Source organism: Verticillium dahliae, genomic scaffold (genome assembly GCF_000150675.1).
Source record: "Verticillium dahliae VdLs.17 supercont1.13 genomic scaffold, whole genome shotgun sequence".
NCBI lineage: Eukaryota > Fungi > Ascomycota > Sordariomycetes > Glomerellales > Plectosphaerellaceae > Verticillium > Verticillium dahliae.
Genome location: NW_009276944.1, coordinates 53,776 through 75,530, shown reverse-complemented (window position 1 = coordinate 75,530; position 21,755 = coordinate 53,776). Strand labels below are relative to the sequence as shown.

Here is a 21,755-nt window from a genome sequence, read left to right as displayed (position 1 = left end):
GATGGCACGATGACACGCCATGACATGACCTCGACTATGGAGGGTGTTCAGAGTCCATGACGTCAATTCATGGTACAAAGCCAGTCACGACAACTGCAGAGAAGACTATCCATTATTTCCTGCGCCCAACAGCTGGAGTTCGCTCCAGGGGGGGATAAAGATTCATCCACGGGAGCATCCAGCACAGGCTACGCAAAACTATCCAAATCCGATCACCAACCTGACCACCTGCTTCAAACATGCTGCACCATCACCTTGTCAACGTCTTCATCTCAACAGTCATCGTAATCCTCGCGAATGAGCTGCGCACCCTTCTCGCCAATCATGAACACAGGCCCAACGATATTGACATCTGGAAGCACGGGGATGATGCTGCAGTCGACGATGCGCAGCCCATCGATCCCGTACGGCTTCAGGCGCGCGTCAACGACGCCGCCGTCGTCCTCGCGCCGCATGCGCGCCGTGCCTGAGGCGTGCCAGTTGGGGATCGTGTTGGCCTTGACATACTCGAAGATGGCGTCGTCGTCGTCCGAGCTGACAGCGGCGCCGGGGCTGACCTCGCCGTTGTCGGGGCCGTAGGTGAACTTGGCGAGCTCTGGGTGCGCGAGGATCTTGCGAAGGTACTTGAAAGCCTGGATTGCGATGGCGCGGTCGGCATCGTGCGTGTAGTACTGTTTTGGTCAGCTGCTTTCCCTTTTCTCCAGGCCGACCGAAGGCAAGCGTCTCAAGGTGAGATGTTGGGGGGTACTTACGTTGGGGTTGATGTTGGGTGCGGCAGACATGGAGGTCCCCCGGAGAGTGATGTTGCCGCGCGACAGAGCCACCATGCTGCTCGCTGTCAAGGAAATGTACGACTCATTGGCGAGCGGCGTGTAGAATGGGGTCGGCCCGCCGGGGTAGAAGATGGATTCGAACAGGTACTCGATGTGAGACTGGTCGCTGAGACCGGCATCTACGACGGCGCCGGCGCCAATGTCCCGAAGCTCCTCTTCAGGGAGTCTCTGGAACCCGTTGGTAATGCCCGATGGGGCCGTGTACACTCCGGTGCCGTTGGTGTAGAATTCCTGCTAGGCGTCAGTACCCGGTCAACCACGAGGCGAAGCAGACATTGGCACTGACCTCTTGAATGGCTTGCAACAGGTCAAAGTCGGCGTACTGGCTTGTCGAGAACTCGTCGGCAACCGTTGCCATAATGCTGAAGACGCTGTGATCGTCGAGGCTGCGACATCATCAGTCAATGCTGCCATGTCGAGCATGGTCACTGTCACTCACTGCTGACCGACGTTCTCGTTGATGTAGACAGGTTCGATTCCAAACTTCTCCAGTTCTGCGGCTGGTCCAACGCCCTAACGTCACATGTCAGTTCTGAAGGACATCGATCGCAGACTGGCGACATACCGAAACCATAAGCAGCTGCGGCGTCTGGAAAGCGCCCATGGACACAACGACCTCCTTGGCCGCATGCACCTGGTACATGCGTCCGGAGGGATGATCAAGGAACTGCACACCCGTCGCGCGGGGCTTCTCTCCCTCCGTGTCCCACAGCAGCCTCTGTACCGGCGCATAGTACAGCACGTCGAGGTTGGTCCGATTGATGACCTTCTTCAGGTATCCGTCGTAGCTGGAGCTGCGCAGCAGGTTGGCGTCGAGCGTGGCTGTCCCCTGCTTGACTCCGGTGCTGTTGCCCGTGTTGTAGTCGTGCACGATCGGAATGTTGGCCGCCTCACAGGCGTGCATGAAGGCAATGCCCGTCGGCGGGACGTAGCCCTGGTAAGCGATCTCGAGAGGGCCGTCGCTGTAGGCCGATGGGTCCCACGTCTTGTATGTGTTGTCGAAGCCTTTGGTCTCGTCTTGAGGGTTGAAGTGAGTGCCCTATACCCGTGAGCCTTCGTTCGCTCTCCTAGCAAATGAGGCCGTCTTGGCATACCTTGATGAAGAGAGGGTATACATCAGCCCAGCTCCAGCCGGGGTTGCCCAGATCTTGCCATCTGTCGTAGACGGTCGATGTACCACGACCGTAGTAGAAGCCATTGATGGCGCTGCTGCCGCCAAGGCCTCGGCCACCTAGATGGGTCAGCCTCGACATGCATTGATGGAGAGGGTGGGTTGGACATACGGTAGTAGGTGAGAATCTTGCCATCGAGGCCCTCTTGGGGCACAGTGTCAAATCGCCAGTCAATGGCAGAGCCTTATTCTTCGTCAATGCCGATCGGTCTATTGTCCCATGGAAGCATACCGGCGAGCAGCTGATTGCCTCCGAGAGGCTTGTAGGCGGCGACAATGCTAGGGTCGGGTCCAGCCTCGAGGACGAGGACGCGATGCTTGCCGGACTCGGTGAGGCGGTTCGCGACCACGAGGCCAGCAGTGCCACCTGAAAAGCGTCAGCAGCGATCCTCGAGACTACTTGGTAGTGCGCAGGGATTTTTACCTCCAGCAATGATGAAGTCGTACGCCTCCTCGATCTCAGCCCGTTCAAGTCCTTGGATGGGGCGGCCAAGAGCTGCTTGAATGCCCAGGAGGGCAACAGCCACAGGCAATGTGCATGAAAGCATACTGAACAGTTGGGACGAGCAGCTTCCTCGAAGTTCGGGGGAAGGGCAGGTCTGTGCTACGGAGTAAGCGAGAGGAGAGATCAGACAGGTCACCCAATCTTCAGGAAGTCGCAAAGAGCTACAAGGCGTCTTCAATGCCTCGAATGGCGAGAACAAGAGATCCGAACAGACCGAGGAGTCGCAGAGGCCTACCACATGCTACTGAGCAAGAGCACGAGGATCTCCAAAACTTATAAGCTTGCCCTTCATCACCAACCCCCGGGGCAGCCGACCAAGCTTACGCTTTCCCCGCGCTGACGGCCAAGACGCCTTGCACGTCATCCCAGATTGGTGATGCGCGTTGGATCGAAAGGTCCGGCCAAACAGAAGACAAGCAACGGGAGACCAAGTGCGCCTCGCGTCCCGTCTAGGCTCAGCGACGGCACATGCTGGGCAAACGCCAGCAGCAGGACACGCGGGATGGGCTGGGATTCGCCCCGAATTCCGATGCAGCAATTGGAGAGAAACGCCTTGCGGAAAGCTCTTGTCTCTCTTTCACGTGCTTTCACGTCCGAACAATCTACCTCTCCCCGCGTGTTGAGGCATGGTGGGGATCACGGTGTGGGCGGCAAGGCCCGTCAATGGTCGAAAGATGACGCCCGAAGTGGCCGATAGGACGGTGATTGGGGCTAGCGTCGTGCGACGATGACGCTGTTATGGCTGTAACGGGTGGAATCCTTCGCGACATACTCGTACAGATTCGCTGGCCTCATTGGGCGTAGGCGGTCACGCCGAACGCCAAAGCTCGACAGGGCGGACGTTGGAGGACGGATGAGAGTGTGGTGCGGCCAAGGGGCCCGGTTGCCTTGAGCTTGAACTTAGAGTTAAGAGTAAGCTAGAAGTCGAGGCTGGGAGAAATGAGGGGAAGCTTGACGCCATGGGTAAGCTCCTGTTGATCTTGGCTGCTGGAGAAGATCAAGGTTCGACTGCGGATGGTGGCTGGAAACGGTTCGGTGAGGGGACAGAGACTTGGCATTGAGCGATGATGTTACTCGGAAGCGTAGTACAAGCCTAGGCACTAAGGGATGGAATCTCGGGACTTTGAGGGGGCCTTACATCAGAAGGCTAGGCGTTCCCTTTCCACTGTCCCCCTCATGATCCTGTTCACGTTGGGCGCTGCCACGCATACCCACACCTTGATCTTCGCTGTCGATCTCGCAGCCTCGGGCAAGGCTTGCGTGTCAAATGATGTACGATGCACGATGTGCCGGTGGAAGGCTGAGTGGATAACCCAGCATGTTGGCAGGGCAAGGCATTATCCCCATCTCCATGCCCGAGACCCATGTCACAGATCCAGATCCATTCGTCAAGCAAAAAGTTGGATCCGGAATCCGGCCACCTCGACCGCCGCGCAGCAGATCAACGCCTCCCGTCGCCTTGTGGGGGGGGGAGGGCAATCCATTCAAAAGGTGGAGATGCTGACATGACATTGCAAAACAGCCAAATACAGTGTGGCTTTTAGAAGAAGCTTTTCATTAACTCGCTCATCTGTGAATACCCCTTCTCTCTCTCGGACGGTTCAGCATAGCCATCGTATAACAACAAACCACGCACATCCCTCTCAGCGCCATCATGTCGTCTTCTCAGCAAGTCCTTCGCCGTCGGAATGCTGCCGGGCACGGAGCTGCCGTGCTGTCCGAAGTCCTCCGCAACCCCGGCACCCCCGCTCCCATCACAGCACCGCCCTCAACGGTAGGCTTTTCACCCGTGCCGCGCAGCTCAAATTATAATCCATGCTTACGCAGATACCCAGGTCGACGCTTTGAAGGAGCATGGCAACACCTATCACTTTGACTCCTTCTCAGTTGTGGATGCCCTTGAGCTTGGCCACCTCCTCCACGCTCGCCTGCATCCCATCGCCGATACGCAGCCCACTCTCATCTCCATTGCGCTGGCGAATACCCAGCAGGTCATCTTCCAGACCGTCACCGGTCGCGGCGTGATGCCCGATAACGAGCGATGGGTCGCGCGCAAGCGGAACAGTGTTCTGCGCTGGGGCGTCAGCTCCTACTTCCTTTCCCTCAAGTACTCCGGCGACGAGGCCGCGTTTGCCGCCAAGTTCGCCATGAGCCCCGAGCAGGCATCCACCTACGCCATCCACGGCGGTGGAGTTCCCATCCGCGTCGCCGGCGTCGAGGGCGTCGTTGCCGTTGTGGTCGTAAGCGGCCTCAAGCAGACCGAGGACCACGGCGTTATCATGGACGTCATTGCTGAGAACTGGGAGGTTGTCAACTAGCTAGCCATATCGACTAAAAGAACGAAGTTCCCGAGTTACTTTTGTGTAACCGTTCGTCGAAATAATGGCCTTGCACCGAAGAAACGTGGCACTATCCTCGGCCACCTGAACGTAGAGCAAGGTTGCCGACAATTTCAAGCCATGGCCGCCTCCTTTCTCGAGAAATTTAAGCCACTGGAGCAAGTCCGAAATGAGGGATGCCATCTCAATCAAAGCTAATTCGCAGGTGCCGCATCTCATCCGCACATCATGCTTTTGTAGTTACTCAAACCACTTGACTTAGCATCAAATTGCGCGTCCCGGTTGGTTTAGTAAAATCAATGATACATTGGAAATATTGGAAGTCTTCAACTCCCCAAACTTGGAAGACTTCCCTAGTTCACTGCCAGGGTTGACTGGAGCGAACTCACGACGACCACATGTACTGTTACTCAGATCCGGCAAAAGGCCGTAAATTCGCCAATCGCGAGCAAGTAAACATACCAGTGGCGTACTTCTACCGCCGTGATGAATTTCAAAGAGGAACGATTAAAGCTAAATCCTGTTGGCAAGCGATACTACCCATGTCAGTTGGGCATGTGACTTCGCTCGGGATCAATACTCGAGTGTCTCTCTTAGCAAATGGCCGTTGATGCAGTCCTTCGAGAAGACACGTCATACTGTGCAGGTCCGTGGACTCTGAGCTCCAAAGTATGATCACAGACTCAGGATACATCATAACATGGAATCTTCAACGGGAGCACCATGAAGCAGAATTTCGCGGTTACTTGCTGCAGCACTGTCAGTGCATGGGTAGAGCAGAGTGAAAAGGTCTTCCACTCGTGGTCCGCAGGCAATGATATATAGACATGGGGTCGGAATCCAGCTAAATTCTGGCCCTACGCAGCTAGGGGGCCTTCCGAAGCTCTTATATACGCGTTCTCGTAGTTCCTAGCCCCCGAATAGACCCTGATCCGTGGCTCCGCAGGGGTCTCCTGACACGCACGCATCAGCACCTTCTATCGTCGGCAAACTGCAAAGCAGTAGCCGGGAAACCTTTTTGAGGGCAGATTTCCCAGACCAAACTGTATGAATTCGTCTCGGGTCTCCTGCTCCCAATATCCTTTTTCTCGGATGCATCCTCCATGCCTGAACATACCAGTTTTAGAGGCCCAATCGTGCACGAAAGGACTGCGGACAATAATAATTGCTGTACAAGCTTGCATACAAAGCAGTAGGATAATCATCTGACCAACACCCTGCTCATGTCAACAAACGGGGTTCAGACGAATAATATCCAGAATCTCGATACTAATGATCTAGATTTGTCTTGCTGCTATGTGAGGCACCATCACAAATGCCGATTAGTACGCCGGCCCACAAGTGACAGCCCGGGAACCCTCATTGAATTCTTCAGAGGCGGGCCGATCGAGGTATGAAAGGCATTGAACATATCTCGCCGGATCGTTTTGTTCTCGTAGATCGAGGTGCTTGACGCTTGTAGACAAGTTCCGCTCCCTTCCACGAACATGTCACTGGATGTCACAAATGCATGCATCGTGCGTTCACTGAATCACGACTTAATTCTCAAGAGACAGCTGGCTTCGGTCCGAGGCCATCACCCTTACTCATGGCCAAGAGCGCAGTCTTTCACGCCGCTTGCCTCATCGTTGAACTAGCTGACATCTAGAGCCGCCATCCGCAAGGCCGCATTCAAGCGTGGAGATCTCGGCGTCATGTCGGCCGACCTCATGGCCCTCGCGGAAGGTATCGATCCGCCTTGATTCTTGAGCGCAAATGCTGCGCAACAGTCTGCAGCAGTGTTCTGGAACTGGACCTTCTTCCATGTCGGTGCTGGCAAGTATGACGCGTTCATCGTTCACCGCAGCATCAAGACTCCCTTGACGACTCGAGAATTCAGGTTCCATCGTCGTTCGGCAGCATATTGAGTCTCGGCGAGGGATCTGCAGGAGTAGGTCGGAAATCAACGCGAGAGAGAGCCTGGACTCTCTGGGCGATGGCTTGGCCCCGTAGAGCTCAGCGCCAAGGCAGGCCAGTTAGCTTCAACGAGGTTGCCGATCCTAGAATAAGCTCTCTGCGTATCAGGGGCCAGAGGATTCGACCCGAATATCAAGCCCTCGTCGTTGTCCTGGAAAAGAACTCTTCTAATCACACGACTGCTTGCCTTGTTGAACTTGAATCATTCCGATGTGTTCCCAGGGACTTGATTTTCAACTTCTCTCTTTTCTCTGTGCGAAAGCCCTATTTCGGCTCATGATCGCACGACTGCAGCTTAAGGGGGGCCAGGCCGGATCGAAGCCGTCGATTCGGGACATCTGTCCGTGAGGGAGAAATCGCAAATGGGACACGACAACCTTGCAGGTCACATGGCTGAAGCAGAACAGAGGCGCCGGAGCCTAGCGGAGTTCTGACGTATGTCTGCATTTCCTGACACTCTGGGGTGCTTTGATTTTTTCCTGAAAGCTGACATATGACAGCTGCGCACGGCGTCGGATGCGGCTGTTGAAAGCGTCATGGGCCCCCCCTGGTGTGGTCACGAAATCCCGCCCCCAAGTCAATAGAATGCGTACCGACACACCACCACGGCACATGCGACTGCGACATGAGATGGTCTCGCGGGTTCAGCAGAGGCCAAAAGGCCCCCTTCGGAGTCCCCCAGGGTGAACACCATGTGGGCGCCATCCTCCAGGCTAGTGAGCGAGGCCTGCCCCCCATGCGTTGTCGATCGGCGAGGAAGCGCCGCCTCGGCACTCAGCATCGCCAGGTCCCGAGCCATCTGCGCCCCTCCCCAGAAAAACCCCGCATTACCTTCCCCAAGATGGCGCGCTCTTCCAAACGGCTACCCCCTTCGCCATGCATCTTTTCGACCTGGGGTTCGGCCCGTTGTCGGAAACTAAGCGTATGAAGAAAGGTTCCATGGACGTACTTCGGTCGTAGTGCAGGGTCCCCAAGACGAGGAACCAAGGCGGCGAGCGGGAGCGGGAGACTGAGACAGGCCATCACTTGGTACCGATCAGTGAGGGTCGTGATCATCTTCGTGGATCATGCGCGTCACGACTACAAAAAGAACTGTACATCATCGTTCAGGATTGAAGTTGTAGGACGGCCAGGCTTCGACTCGCGCATCAGGCAACACTCGGATTCCATCAGCGACGAGGCATCACCATCATCATGCGGATTGCGGCCTTGTTCGTCTCGGCACTGCAGCTCGTGGCGAGCGTCCAGGCTGCCAGCACGGCAGAGTGGAAGACGCGCAGTATCTACTTCGTCCTGACGGACCGTATCGCTCGCAGCAGCACTGACACGGGCGGCAATGCATGTGGGAACCTCGGAAACTACTGTGGCGGCACGTTTCGTGGGTTGCAGTCGAAACTCGACTACATCCAGGGCATGGGTTTCGATGCCATCTGGATCACTCCCGTCGTTGCCAGTGAGTAATCCCCATTCATCGGGGCACCCAGAGCCAATGCTGACAAGGACCTCAGACACCCCTGGAGGCTATCATGGCTACTGGGCCCAGGACCTGTACTCGATCAACTCCAACCTCGGCACTGCTGATGATCTGAAGAGCCTCGTCAATGCTGCACACGCAAAGGTTTGAAGGTCTTCTCCCCGTAGCGCTTCCTTTGCTTACGGTCCTGCAGAACATGTTTGTTATGGTCGACGTGGTCGCCAACCACATGGGCCAGGGATCCATCAGCAACTTGCGCCCGGAGCCGCTGAACCAGGCCAGCTCATACCATTCAGACTGCCAGATCAACTATAACAACCAAAACAGCGTCGAGAACTGCCGCATCGCTGGTCTCCCGGATATCAACACCAGCAACCCCGCTCTCCGCACCCTGCTCCAGAACTGGATCGCCTGGCTCGTTGAGGAGTTTGGCTTTGACGGTATTCGCATCGATACGGTCAAGCATGTTGAGAAGGACTTTTGGGCGCCCTTCACCTGGGCTTCAGGCGTCTACTCGCTCGGCGAAGTCTTTGACGGCAACCCAGACTACCTCGCCGGCTACAACAATTTCATGAGCGGCCTTCTGAACTATGGCGTCTACTACCCGATGAACCGATTCTACCAGCAGCAGAGTGCATCGCCTCAGGAGCTCGTCGATATGCAGAACCGACTCAGCAACATTGTCAGCGACCCCACAGCCTGGGCTACCTTCCTCGACAACCACGACAACCCGCGCTGGCTCAACCAGAAGAATGACCAGACACTACTGCAGAATGCCCTCGCCTATGTCATCTTGGCGCGTGGCGTGCCCATCGTGTACTATGGTACTGAGCAAGGCTACGGCGGCGGCAATGACCCTGCGAACCGGGAGGATCTTTGGAGGAGTGGCTTCAACACCAACTCTAATCTCTACCAGGCCATTGCCAAGCTCAACCGTGCGAAGAAGAACGCTGGTGGTCTGGGCGGTAACGACCAGGTCAACCTGCAGGTCTGGACCAACGCATACGCGTGGAGCCGTGCCGGAGGCGATCTCGTTGTGCTGACGACGAACTATGGATCGAGCCGCAACAGCGAATACTGCTTCAACACGCAGAGGCCGAACACGACGTGGAATGATGTTTTTGGATCCGGTACCTACACCTCGAATGGATCGGGCCAAGTCTGCGTCCAGATCAGGAACGGTCTGCCCGTAGTGTTGGCTATCAGGCGCTGATGAGCAGGATTGTGCTTGCCTTGTTGTAAATAGTGGGCGGTAAATAGGGCAAAGATGCCACGGTTGTGCCCGATCGGAAGAACATATGAATGAGAATACGTGTCACGAACGAGATCCTTACCTCCAAAATCAGGAGGCTTGTGAGCAAAAAGGATGGACAATGCGCGAATCGAACGCGCGACCTTCAGCAGATAGTATCTCACGATATCTCGTTTTGATGCTAAGCAGACGTTATACCACTAAACCAATCGCCCTTGTTTGATGACAAATCAGTGCAGTTGCTTGCTGATGTGGGTGGCATCGTAGTGGTGAGCTGGTCTGTTGTGGATAAAATCCTTCATTGAGGTTGGTCGGAGTGAGTCAAGATTGTAGGTTGAATCGTGGGGCACGGCGCAGCCGAAGTACATTAACGAAGGCTCTCTGGGCAGGGATACTGCCTGGGGGGCGTTTCAAATCTAAGAATACCCTGCGATATATGCGTTGTACGTTTCCCAGGTGAAAGGATGAAGAGGGAAAAGGCATCGACGGTTGGGGTGTTGTTTGTAGGAAATGGTACAAGTTGGGCAGCTGGTGAAGTGCTTGCTGCTAGGAATGAGAAGTCCATATCACTCCCTCGCACGGCATCTCAGAAACGGCTCGGGGAATGCGTATTGCAGTGTGCGACGAATGAGAGTCGAAATAGTTTAGGGAGCAGAGAACGAGGGTGTAAGAAGCCTTGGGTATATGAGAGATGATATGAATAAGACTCGTCGCGAGAGATACGAGTGATCTGTTGCGACCAGCATGCCCATTCGCTGTCCTATATGCCGACTACTTCACGCGATTGCAAAAGCTTCGGCCGCGAACAGGAGAATTTCGTCGTTGAAGCGAGCCGGCTCTTCGTAGAAAAGCCAGTGCCCAGAGTCAAAGACAGATGCCTTAGCCAAGTTGGGTCTCCTCGCGTTAGCCCGCCGGACCGTCTCCATCATGCCCTCAAGCGGGAAGCACCCGGTGCGCTTCCCCATCATGACCAGCGTTGGCTTCGTAATAAGCTCAATGGCCTCACGGTGGTCATACCGCGTGTGATCTGCGAGCAGCCTCGCCAGCCAGACGGGGTCGCACTGTGCGCTGGTTTGGGTGAAGAAATCCATGTCTAATTTCCGCAGTTCGGGACTGATCTGATCCTCGAGGGCAGGAGCGTGGACATAGCCGAGGCAGCCTTCCGCAAGGCCTCTGTGAGCGGCATCCGTGTCCTCAATCCAGGCCTTCTGGGCTCGCAGCATAGATGCTTCGTCGAAGCAGCCGAGGTGGGCTCTGGACTCATCCCACGCACCAAAGGCCGATCTATCCTGCAGCGGGGCCTGGTCAACAAATACGTAACCAGCAAAGTCCTCAGGCCCGAAGAGCTCGACATAGGTCCAGAGCACGGCAGCGCCAATGGAGCACCCGACGGGCAAGAAGCGAGCCCCAGGGGCGGCTTTTTTCAGATGCGCCAGAAGCTCCTGGAGATCAACGGCAAGACGGGCGACATGGTAGCCACCAGTGGTGCGACCTGAACGGCCGTGGCCTCGCATGTCGGGCGCGATGATCCAGTTCTTCTGGCAGAGGGAGGCGAAATTGCGAACAAAGTATTCACTTGAGCCGCTGAAGCCGTGCATCAAGACGATGGCGGCATCTTGATCTTGTGCTTCTAGGAGAGGCACGCTCGTCTGAAAGCTGAGGCGGCAGCCGTCATTGGCGGTAATAGTGTCGTATTCCATCGTCTAGTGGTTGTAGTTTTGTGGCCCCTCGATGGAGCTTTGGCGATTGACGTCGACGAACGCGAGGTTGTGTAAGGACGCAGACGCGTTCCCAGCGGCGTGATGCCGCGGGGTAATGCTCTGATACGTGCATGAAGCTGCTGCCACAAGTTGGATTCTCGCATATTGGTAAACTCGCGGCCAGGAGATCATGAATCTCTGACGTCATTGGTGGGAAGAGAGTCCAAATACCTGTGTGGAATGCCATCTCATCTAGATATGATGAACTCGACACGCATTGAGGATGTCCCAGGAAAGGTCATGCCAAGGCTGTAGGTCAATGCTTGGTTTGAATAAGCACATGTCTTCCTAACGTGGTTCTTTGCCGATTAAAACAGCATCCGAAGACCTGACGACGTTGCTGATCGACAAGTGCGGGGTTAATTGGGGGAATTGGAAGGTGCTTTGGACATGCCCGGGCAGCGACGTCCCGCCAGCTCAACCTGCGCCTCCGCTCTCTAGACTTCACTTCCTTCAGCGATCGCTGCTGCTGGTCATTCTGGTAATGGTTCGTTTCAGTCAAACTTCCGAGGAAGAGCGCAGGGGACTGAAGGGATTGACCGTCTCTTGAGGGAACGAACAAATGACGCGCGGCGTTCGGTATTCAAGGGAGATGTCCAACGTCGCAAAAGGGGGCTCTTCGGTATGCAGCTTTGGGTGACTGGAGGTAAGGGCACTATAGGCAGGGCCATCACCTATGGCTATTTCGACGGACAGGGCAGCAATGATAGGGATGGCTGGTGGGTCAGTGCTGTATGGGGGGCTCTAGGTGGTATGCTCCCTGAGAATCACAGAGGGCAGGTGCATTTAGGCAGAACTTTAGATGGTTTCTGTAAACGAGGTTCTTTGACTAAAGCAATTCGAGCGGCGGATGGAACTGTAAAGTAGGAAGCTTTTCGCCAGTCGCTCCCATTTTCTTCCAATGGGTCTGAGGATGACACAAATGGAAGCGCAATCCTCGAAGCTTTCTATTGTCGGATCAGCAACCGACTGATCAACACCGTCAGCGTCTTGGCATATCTCGGTCACAATCACTGCCATGCATCGTTTGCCGATAAGCCTCTTGATGGCGGCTTCGGCCGCCGCTACAGTCCTCCGATTCTCTCCTTCGATCCTTCCCAGTCTTCCCCATGACCCTCTGCCAGCGGTTCGCGTGCCAACAAAGGCCTACTGGATCGAAAAGGCGGCCCTCGAAGGCCGCCAAGTCTGTTATATCGTGCCAGATCCTCATGGTGGCGACGATGCCCCTGCCATTCTCGAGGCGTTCAACCACAAATGCCGGTACAAGAGCATCATCATCTTGCCAAGTCCTCTGTATCATATCAACACACCAATGAACACAACCAACCTGGAGGACGTTTTTATCGAGCAGTATGGTCGTCTCCTATGGTCCAATGATGTCGACTACTGGCTCTCCGTGTCGATGCCCATCGACTTTCAAAATCAGAGTACAGTCTGGAACTTTGGTGGTGACCGTGTTGTATGGCAGGGCCATGGCTCCGGCACCATGGACGGCAACGGCCAGGTCTGGTATGACTGGGCGCGAGGCCGCGGCAACCTCGCGCACCGTCCGACGAACATCAACATCAAGGGACTTCGCGACTCGGTGCTCAAGGGCCTGCGCTTCGTGCAGTCCCCGATGTCGACAATGACAATCCAGCATTCCTCGCACGTGCTGCTCGAAGACATTTATGTCAACAGCACGTCGCGCTCTGAGCACAACACACTCAACACAGACGGCGCTGACACGATGTACTCGGACCACATCACGTTTCGGCGCTGGCGTATAGCCAACGGCGATGACGCCATCGCCGTCAAGGCCAACTCGACCAACATTTCCGTGTACGACTCGGAGTTCTGGCACAGCACAGGCATCGCTGTGGGCTCTATGGGCCAGTTCCTCGGTCAGCACGAGCACATCGAGGACTTTCACGTCCGCAACGTCACCATGCACAACGTTAGCCGGGCGTGTTACTTTAAGACGTGGACAGGGCGGCAGCTCGGGTACCCGCCCAACGGCGGCGGGGGCGGGACGGGCCACGCGCGAAACGTCGTGCTCGAGGACATCACGCTTGACGGTATGCGTGCGACACCGCTGCACATCTGGCAGTGTGAGTCGCATAACGGGCACGCCGGCCAGGAGTGTGACACTTCCCGGTTCAAGATCTCAGACGTCCTCTGGCGGCGGTTCAAGGGAACGACAGTCGCGGGAGTTGATAGAGCAGGGTGGTTCAGGTGCAGCGCCGGAGCGGGCGGTTGTAACAACGTGACGATTGAAGATTGGGATGTTCGGACTGAGGGTAGGAACAGCCTTCTGAACAAGTGGTACTGCAAGAACGTCAGCGACAATGTTGGGTTTCCTTGCGAGGGTGGGGGAGAGAAAGGTTCCAGTGCGAGGGTGGCTTTTGAAGAGAAGGAATGGACCCAGGCGGAACTCTAGAAGCCGCGTCGTCGTGATTTGAGCCTTCCATGATCGAGATAGACGGAGACCAGACGCGTGCGCTGCTGCTGCTGGGCATCGTGGGCGCTTCAGTTTGCAGAGCATGGTGACAAGTAATGTGACGAGGAGTTCTTACAAACAGGTAGTTCGCCAGGCTGCGGAATGGAAGCCACGATCTCCCTTGACCAGAGCCCGACTGTGGTTTTCTGGATGTCTTGGTGTTCTGGGGCCGTGGCGGCCCAGGCGGAGTGACATGATGCCCTTGGCCGCTTACTCACTGCCGTTTCGTACCTGGATCCAGGTACCTACCTGCCCAACAGGTCAAATCGCTTTATGACTTCCGCAAACTCCCATGCCAGTCGGCGCCTCCTTCACGAATGTCGGGCCCTTCATTAGACCCCCAGTCTTCAGACGAAGCATAAGTTCAAACGCGCCACGGGACCGAGAACCTAGAACCTAAAACCAAGAGCGAGTCACTCTAACGATCCCCCGCCAGTACCGTCCCAGAACAAACAACCCGCCGGATCCGGCGAACTGCAGCTGAAATTGCGAACCCTCGTACGACGCACCCGCCCGTCCAATAGGGCTCGGCCTGCGGCCAGGATTGCTCGGCCGTCAGCACAAGCCCGCAGCAGAGAGCCACGATGATCATGTCGAGATCAGCAGAGAAGCATCGTGTCGGCCGGTATCTCCGGTGATGAGAACGTAACCCTCCGACAAGCATGGATTTGGCGCCTTGGCGTCGGTTATCCTCCTTACACGGACCCATCTATCGTTGAAGCAGACAACATGTTCGTCGGTGATTTTTGCACATCGATGAGAAGGAAGGCTCCGAACGGCTGGGCCACGCGGGACGCCCGGTGCGGGTACCGAGCGCCATCACCTGACGGGGGAGGGTATAGGAAGCCAGCGGCTGGCTGTCTCAGCGGGAAGACAAGCAACGGTCGACTCTAGGAGGAAGGCGTCCACGTGTGGAACTGCAAGGGGCTGAGCTCTTCCAGCGCATTTAGTGGAGGGTTGCGCGCCGTGGCGATTGGCTTTCGGCAGTAGCCTTGGAGGGGCAACGGTGTGGAGAAGGACCCGCGGCCAACTGTCCTGGTCGCTGCCATTGCCTGTCGCGTGTCATGGTATTTGCACTTCCATGGTTTTTACTCTCCGGGCTCTCTTCAAACAACCTGATGCCCAAAGAGAGGCACCTCCTCCTACCTTAGGTACTTATTCATGTGGATCGAGGATCAGCGGGCGCGGTTCTCAGTAGCTACTTGCGTAAGAGGACTGTTCCACTGCGCCTTCCCGGCCTCTCGGCTCATTCCACGACGTTCCTTCCAGTGGTAGATGGAGGGGGTGGGTGAACGAGCCCTCGCTGATCGCAGGCTATGCCTTCCTTACGACTGCGCCGCTCCCTGGTCACCAACCTCACCTCATCACATCTTACCTCGACCCGTCCCCTCACCTCAACTGAGAGCCTTCCTATGCAGATTCGCAACGCAGGCCAATGGTGGATGTGCAGTGAAGGTTCAGGGAGAGTGGCCACCTGCACATAATGGTAACACAGCATCCACCATCAGATTGGGCCGACCAAGTCAAACCGACAAGCCGAGCATCAATCGAATAAAGCTGCCAAGCTATTCGTAGGCTTTGCATCAAGCCCCCGGCCACCAGGCTGCGCCTGTGCTTTTCTTTTGGCCGAGGGCTCTACCTCCCATCCCAATCCTTGGTCCCGACTCCGTCTCCAGTGCTCTGTTGCCCCTTCTCTGCCCTTTTCACTGCTATCCTATTTAACGTCTGGCCGCCCAGACACCGCCAAGCCTATCTCGCCGTTTGATTCCATGGCATTGTCTTGGTCGTTTGTTGCTTCTCGCCCTCCTTCCTGACAGAAGTTCCCTCTTCCCGGCTCTTTGGTGTCTTGTTTTGCTTGTAGAGCTGTCTGTCCTTGCGTGTCTTCTGTGTAACTTTGGAGGCTGCACCATTTTCTACCATTCTTTCTCCTGTTCCTGTCTTGTCTTGCCTGGCGGGGGATGCCAGTAGGCCTTTGGCGAAGGGCGGCCATCGCATCGGTACCTGACTCCGGCCTGGACCGCGCACCACTCCACGCCTGGCCATGTCTTCCTCCACGAGCGGTCTGAGGAACGCCGCCGAGCCTGGCTGTCAGCATCCCCCACCCTCCTTCTTCTGCCAGGCCAAGCTAATAGTTGTATTTCTAGTCATCGTCGCTGCTTTTACTGTTGGCGCTCTGATCAACCGACGTCGAGCAAGGCGCGGCGATGAAGAAAAGCGGCTCATCTCTGCCGCCCAGTCTCCACCTCTCGAACCCTCCAGTCCAGAATCGGACGATGCCGAATACCTCGAACAGCGATGTTACACACAAGAGCTCAACCTCTTCTCCCGCTTCCTTCGCGCTTTTCCGTTTCTCGTCGAGATCTGGTACTGGAATTTGACGTATTGGTGAGGATCTGCCGAGACCCAAATGCACATTATGCTATCCACTAACGCCTGATGTCCAGGGTCTACCAACTGATGCGCGCCTTCTCTGCGAGAATGATCGCGGGCAATAAGGGTGTCTTCATGCGGGCACAAGACCATGCCCTCTCTATTCTCTCCTTCGAGCAGACCCTCGGTATCGCTGTTGAGCAACCGATACAAGCGTATATTCTCAAGAACCACCCCGACATCATGGCCCTCTTTGCTCGCATCTACTACTCCCACATATGTCTTGGTATCGTGTTTCTCATATATATCTACACCCACCTCACACCTTCTACTTTTCAGCGCATTCGCCGCACCATCGCGCTCAACAACTACATAGCATTCGTCATCTTGACGACCTGGCGCTGCATGCCTCCACGTCTGCTCCCAGAAGAGTACGGCTTCATTGACGTGCTCCATGGTGGTTCGCATGGCGGTTCTGCGTGGACTTCGAACCGCTTTCAACTCACCATCGCCGCCATGCCATCACTTCACTTTGGCACTTCCCTGTTTCTCGCCGTCACTCTGGTGCGATTCTCACCCCACAGGCCCCTGCGCCTACTAGCCCCTTTCTGGCCCATGGCCATGCTCTTGACCATCGTCTCAACCGCCAATCACTTCCTCCTCGATGCAGCCGTCGGTGCCTGCGTGCCCCTCCTAGGCTGGCGCTACAACCGGGTGATGCTTCGGTTGAAACCAATACAGGACTGCGTGCTTCGTTTTCTGAATATCGAATACCCAGATGACCCCTATGGTCGTGAAGTCGGTAAGCCGCGAAAGGGGACCTTGACACCAACCCGCGGACCCGGTCGGTTTGTGGACTAGAGGCAATAGCGTGCGCTTCAGTCTTCTCAGGTCTAGATACGGCTATTTGAGATATATGTTACGTGGATCCCTTTTGGTCTCTTACCGAGGAGCGTCTCCTTCAAATGCTCCAACATTTTGTGACTTGGTAGTGCATATTGCAAAAGGCGATAGAACTGTCTACCGGAAACTGTCAATCGACGGTCAGAAGGGATGTATAGAAAAGGCTAGGTTCAGAGAGCAAGCGAAGCGGACCAAGTTGGACCGTCCTTTGGTGCACTTGCCTCGACAAAGATCCCGGAGGGCAGCCATGAATCTGATTTTGTCACAATGCCGAAGTGCCACAAACTCTCTCCTACTATCACTTCTATGGCTAGGAAGTTTGCAAGGATTCTGTCTTGGCCTTGCCATGGATGTCTAGTGATCAATTTCTTGGACCATATTAAGGCACTTGATGATGCTTTGTGGCTACCATTCAGGTCACTGTGGATTTTAGAAAGTCGGCAGGTGCTTTACAGTACCGCACCTGCCCAGTCTTAACACTTGTTCCTATTCTTTGATGAGGACAAGAGGTGGCCAAGAACTCAGGCTCAGAACGTTGGCGGAGTGGTCACAGGCATCAGCCTGAGACCTGCTGTCACAACATCATACCTTGCCATCATCACTCACAATCATACCGAGCTCTCCAGAAAGATCATGCAGCATTAAGCCCAAATCATTGAGGCGCCTGGAATTCCTTTCAAGGTGCTTGTCTACTTCATGTCCTATTAGTGCGTCCGCCTGTCCACGATCGCAAGGTCACGCGCTCAGTGCCGCTTTTTAGGTTGCGGGCAACACATCGTCGCCGAGGCTCAAGCCCATGCCCGCGAGAGATCTCTCCTTAAATTCTGCCGTAGCTTCCATATCCTCACGAGGAGAACTTTTTCAAGTTCCTCTCAGACCACACACTGCAAGACTTTTTCACGCGGCACACGTCAGTCACGTTGACTACTTGTCCACAACTCACCCAGCTTTCTGTGAGCACGTGAGAGATATCGATATCATGGATTCTAATTCACCTTCTCGGGAGCCTGGGCACGGGCCTCTTGATCTTGAGCAAACAACCAAAAGAATCGACATTGGCGTCCGACCTCTCCCTGCTCCTACCAAGGTGGAAAACAGTGACGAACAACAACTGGCTGTGGCCTTCAGAATGCTCGAAAGTAGAGATTTCGCAGGTGGTACGTATCATCATGTTTGATTCTTTCTCCCTTTAGTATCATTACTGACGGTCCCTTTCGCCAGCTGAGTCTGCAGCCATGAAGGGAGTCAAGATGAGGGTTGGCAAGCACAAATTCCACCCCGAGCTCTACGCCCTTCTTGCCGAAATCAAGATGGCACAAGGACAGGTGGAGATGGCATACAAGTATGCCGAAAAAGCTCTGGAAGGCTGGCATGCAGCGCGCCATCCCGATAATACCACGACCCTTTCGTACCTTCGAAACTTGCTGGCTTCCCGCCACCTCACGAATCTTGACCTGGTGGCAGCTCGTCCCCACTTGGATGTCATTAGCCCCCAGATCCTCGAGGGTATGTCTAAGACCGATGTCACAGAGCACGACGTTTACAGACTGCTCCAACTCTGCCTCGAGCACGAGCCTTCCCGACACGCTCTGAAAAGCAAGATCAAGAGCCGCATTCCCCTCGGCAAACCTGCCTAGTAAGCACACTTCTGGGGCCAGGAGGGTGGTTTGATGAATGTTACCGTACTGACCTTTCTCCAGTGCCCAGCAGACTCCTTATGACCCCATACACACTGAGCCAGCAAGGCCCTTGGTTGACGCGAAGCTCCTATCAGGCGACGGACCGTTTGATCTGTTCCTCGCCGGTCCAGGAGATGGGCGTCACTTTTTCGCAACTGTCATTGTGGCAGCCAAGCTAGCTTCTCGGAGGAAGAAGGAGAACGCGGAGGCGGTGCCTCAACAACTTCACTTGACCCTCTGTGATCACCACCCAGCAGCGATTGGCCGCCTCCTCGTGATGCTTCAGCTGATGGAGACAGAGAGCCGTCAATTAGACGAACAAGAACGCGAGATCTCTTCCGCCTCGCTGGCTTTTGTCTTCAGCTCTCCCATTATCCCGGACCGCGCAGCAGAGGCAGTTCGTGCTGCAGCCAGTCTCGTCAACTACGCTCTGCACAATTGGAACAACCCCAAGGCGAATCCGTTCCACGACTACATTCAAATGTCCAAGTCGACTCGAGAGCAGGTTGCATCCTTCGTCACCAAATGGTGGGAGCCATGCGACCAAGGATATTCACTTCAGATTGTGAACGACACTATCCTCAAGTCGAACCAAATGAACCAACTTCAGCAGACCGATCCGAAGAAGTGGCTTTCCATGTTCCCCAAAGCTTCGCTCAGTACCCAGGCTGAGAGCGATATCTCCAACCATGTTGGTATCCTTGGCCTCCCGAAATGCTTCGTTGACGTCGACTCGGATGATGAGGATTCTGATGACGATGAATCTGATTACGAGGATTCTGAGGACGAGGACGATTGGCCAACATTTGGTGACGAAGACCCTCGCATCAAGGACGCGCAGCTCTACAAGGTGATTCAACAGTACCATGTAGTGTGCAATACTACCACTGGAAGCGCCAGCGCCAGGGATCAACAGAGGAAAGAGCTCGTCGATCTCATGAGAACCCACATAAGCCTTTCGTGGAAGGCCAACGCTACCATGCTCGTAGAAGACGTGGATGGATTCAAAGGTAACGGCCAGGGGCACAAACCCTTTGTTGTGCCCAAGTTTGCGGGCTGCTACGGTGTAGCCGTTCTCCTGTCCGGAATGGGACTTATACCCAAGGTCGACCTTGAGAATCCAACGAATGCTCTGAATGCACTCCAGATCTTCTTCCGGGACTTTTGGGACTCTTTCCAACAGATCAGGGGCTCTCTCAAGCTGAACATCGTACTCGGCGATGCCATCGACGTCTTGGAGCAGCTACGTCTGGGCTTGCCTGAGCGCGAGAATGAAAGCGACAACTCCGGTATTCAAGGCGTTGCGAGCCAGACCCCTTGCAAGTTTGACAAGATTGACATGTCCAGTGTAGCGTAAGTAAGACCATGGACCTTCTGTTTGATCGAGCTGACCCAAAGCAGCGATGCCTCTGGCGGCCCCATGGCCCTTTTCCTGACGGTTCCGCATGTCTTGAAATCCACCGATAATGGCTCCCATATCATGTTTACTGCTTGGGAGGGCACTATGGAATACCGCAGTCATGTTGACTACCTGAACGAGTTTCTCGGGCTTCAGAGGCGTGAGCTGATCCCCGCCATCTATGGTCTGACTCTTGACGAGCTCACCCAGAAATTGGTTGACGAAGCCCCGCGTTCGGATCAAGCAAGGCCCTTGCACATGGGCACGCCAATGGGATGGAACAAAATCGAGCTGAAGACACCGCTTGTGGTGACATCCGGTAAACGGTACCTGATTGCCATGATGCTCGACCAGCATCTGCTCACCCTTTGCCTTTCGCCTCATCCACGCAGCACCCTGAACCGCAACAAACGCTGTCATCGAACCCACTCGCTCAATCTGTCGTCGTACTTTCGTCTCGTGGCCCAACTCAGCGATCGTGGATTGGACCCCCACCTGTTGTTTCAACAGGTCGCCCGAATCCTCACTCCAGACTTCGAAACGAAGGCTCGCTTCCCCACCGAGATTTGGTCCTTCATGGAACCTGACTACATGAGCGGCAAACACATGGATCGCGAATTTACGCGCATCAACCTCCGTCCCTGGCACTCCGAGCTCAGCACCCTAGCCGTCATCTGGCAGCGCCTCCTCAACTTCAGCATCGTCACCAGCAAGCTCACCCTGCAAGACGTCAGCCGCTTTGAGCTGCTGCTTGATTCGGACAGAGACATTGAGATTCCGAACCCCGAAGCGCCAGAGTTCGTCATCGTCTTCGTCAAAGAACATGACCAGTACCTTTTCGACGGGTCGGGTCTCGCAATGGCACTGGCGCGCGGCGAATCGCCTGACGACTTTGAGTTTGCAGAATTCCTTCGAAACAACAGCCACGTCGTCACTACGTGGAAGTGGGACGGCGAGAAACAGATCGCGTCGTTTTGGCTGCGCAACGATGTTGTTGAAGACATGCTGGAGTCGTCGCATCTGTGGAATGCCTTCCTCTATCGCACTGATGATTGGAACATGTGTGTGGACGGCCCGTTTGACATGACATGCAACATCCTGAGGAAGTGCGAGCCATGGCTTCAGGGTGAGTGGAAGGAGCCTGGCGATAACGTGGACGACTTTCTCCAGAGATGGATGGAGGACAGCGAGGGCGATCTCGAGACCGAGCACCCCGTGGATGAGGGCGAGTCTTCAAGCAGCAGTATTGCTGCGAAGTAGGGTGACAGAATCGCCTTTGGAGCTGACGATAGTGCTTGCCAAGAGAGCTCTGTCACCATGGAGGAGTATTGTGTAACTGACATGTGAGTGCTGGTATGAAAGGATCGACAACGACGAGGCACTGGAAGAAGCTTCGACTAAGCAGCTTGAGAGCAACGAGAAGCTCGGACGGTCAACAGGAGAGACGGTGAATTCGCCAAGACAGTCACCGAATGCTTTACATAGAGAGATAAGCAGGAGTAAGCTGCACAGAACAGAGATCAATGGAAGAAAGCAGCACAGACGCGCTGTTCCTTCGCCCGAGTAAGACGGAGGTAGTTGTAGCTGCATTTGCGCTTCATCTCAGACGTAGATGTAGCAGAACGGTCCGTTCAT

At 55.2% G+C, this 21,755-nt stretch overlaps 8 protein-coding genes and 1 non-coding gene across 9 annotated transcripts; 5 read left to right on the top strand and 4 right to left on the bottom strand.

Annotated features, from left to right (window-relative positions):
• Positions 1 to 272: 272 nt before the first annotated feature.
• On the bottom strand, positions 273 to 2,722 carry VDAG_05979 (alcohol dehydrogenase; the record flags this gene model as incomplete). Its single annotated transcript, XM_009658993.1, has 7 exons — positions 2,429 to 2,722; positions 2,237 to 2,371; positions 2,117 to 2,188; positions 1,928 to 2,064; positions 1,399 to 1,872; positions 753 to 1,064; positions 273 to 671 (listed from the first exon to the last, which is right to left on the bottom strand). Exons 1-7 carry the CDS (start codon positions 2,550 to 2,552, stop codon positions 273 to 275), a joined length of 1,653 nt encoding a protein of 550 aa, XP_009657288.1. The 5' UTR covers positions 2,553 to 2,722.
• A 1,441-nt stretch (positions 2,723 to 4,163) lies between these two features.
• VDAG_05978 (DUF967 domain-containing protein) lies at positions 4,164 to 4,827 on the top strand (the record flags this gene model as incomplete). The annotated part of the gene is made up of 2 exons (XM_009658992.1): positions 4,164 to 4,283; positions 4,345 to 4,827. 2 exons carry the CDS (start codon positions 4,164 to 4,166, stop codon positions 4,825 to 4,827), a joined length of 603 nt encoding a protein of 200 aa, XP_009657287.1.
• A 1,392-nt stretch (positions 4,828 to 6,219) lies between these two features.
• Positions 6,220 to 7,003, bottom strand: VDAG_05977 (uncharacterized protein; the record flags this gene model as incomplete). The annotated part of the gene is made up of 2 exons (XM_009658991.1): positions 6,491 to 7,003; positions 6,220 to 6,341 (listed from the first exon to the last, which is right to left on the bottom strand). The coding sequence occupies exons 1-2, from the start codon at positions 6,732 to 6,734 to the stop codon at positions 6,220 to 6,222; spliced, it is 366 nt and encodes a 121-aa protein (XP_009657286.1). The 5' UTR covers positions 6,735 to 7,003.
• A 995-nt stretch (positions 7,004 to 7,998) lies between these two features.
• VDAG_05976 (alpha-amylase A type-1/2) lies at positions 7,999 to 9,491 on the top strand (the record flags this gene model as incomplete). The annotated part of the gene is made up of 3 exons (XM_009658990.1): positions 7,999 to 8,257; positions 8,313 to 8,422; positions 8,472 to 9,491. 3 exons carry the CDS (start codon positions 7,999 to 8,001, stop codon positions 9,489 to 9,491), a joined length of 1,389 nt encoding a protein of 462 aa, XP_009657285.1.
• A 154-nt stretch (positions 9,492 to 9,645) lies between these two features.
• On the bottom strand, positions 9,646 to 9,745 carry VDAG_20169. The gene has a single exon. It is a non-coding gene; the product is annotated as a tRNA-Ala (tRNA).
• Positions 9,746 to 10,306: 561 nt separating this feature from the next.
• VDAG_05975 (uncharacterized protein) lies at positions 10,307 to 11,438 on the bottom strand (the record flags this gene model as incomplete). The annotated part of the gene is made up of 2 exons (XM_009658989.1): positions 10,307 to 11,233; positions 11,292 to 11,438. 2 exons carry the CDS (start codon positions 11,436 to 11,438, stop codon positions 10,307 to 10,309), a joined length of 1,074 nt encoding a protein of 357 aa, XP_009657284.1.
• An 897-nt stretch (positions 11,439 to 12,335) lies between these two features.
• Positions 12,336 to 13,709, top strand: VDAG_05974 (exo-rhamnogalacturonase B; the record flags this gene model as incomplete). The annotated part of the gene is made up of 1 exon (XM_009658988.1): positions 12,336 to 13,709. One exon carries the CDS (start codon positions 12,336 to 12,338, stop codon positions 13,707 to 13,709), a length of 1,374 nt encoding a protein of 457 aa, XP_009657283.1.
• A 1,802-nt stretch (positions 13,710 to 15,511) lies between these two features.
• VDAG_05973 (uncharacterized protein) lies at positions 15,512 to 17,000 on the top strand (the record flags this gene model as incomplete). The annotated part of the gene is made up of 3 exons (XM_009658987.1): positions 15,512 to 15,856; positions 15,914 to 16,154; positions 16,214 to 17,000. The coding sequence occupies exons 1-3, from the start codon at positions 15,811 to 15,813 to the stop codon at positions 16,998 to 17,000; spliced, it is 1,074 nt and encodes a 357-aa protein (XP_009657282.1). The 5' UTR covers positions 15,512 to 15,810.
• Positions 17,001 to 18,021: 1,021 nt separating this feature from the next.
• On the top strand, positions 18,022 to 21,380 carry VDAG_05972 (uncharacterized protein; the record flags this gene model as incomplete). Its single annotated transcript, XM_009658986.1, has 4 exons — positions 18,022 to 18,199; positions 18,264 to 18,678; positions 18,743 to 20,074; positions 20,123 to 21,380. The coding sequence occupies 4 exons, from the start codon at positions 18,022 to 18,024 to the stop codon at positions 21,378 to 21,380; spliced, it is 3,183 nt and encodes a 1,060-aa protein (XP_009657281.1).
• Between the last annotated feature and the right edge of the window lie 375 nt (positions 21,381 to 21,755).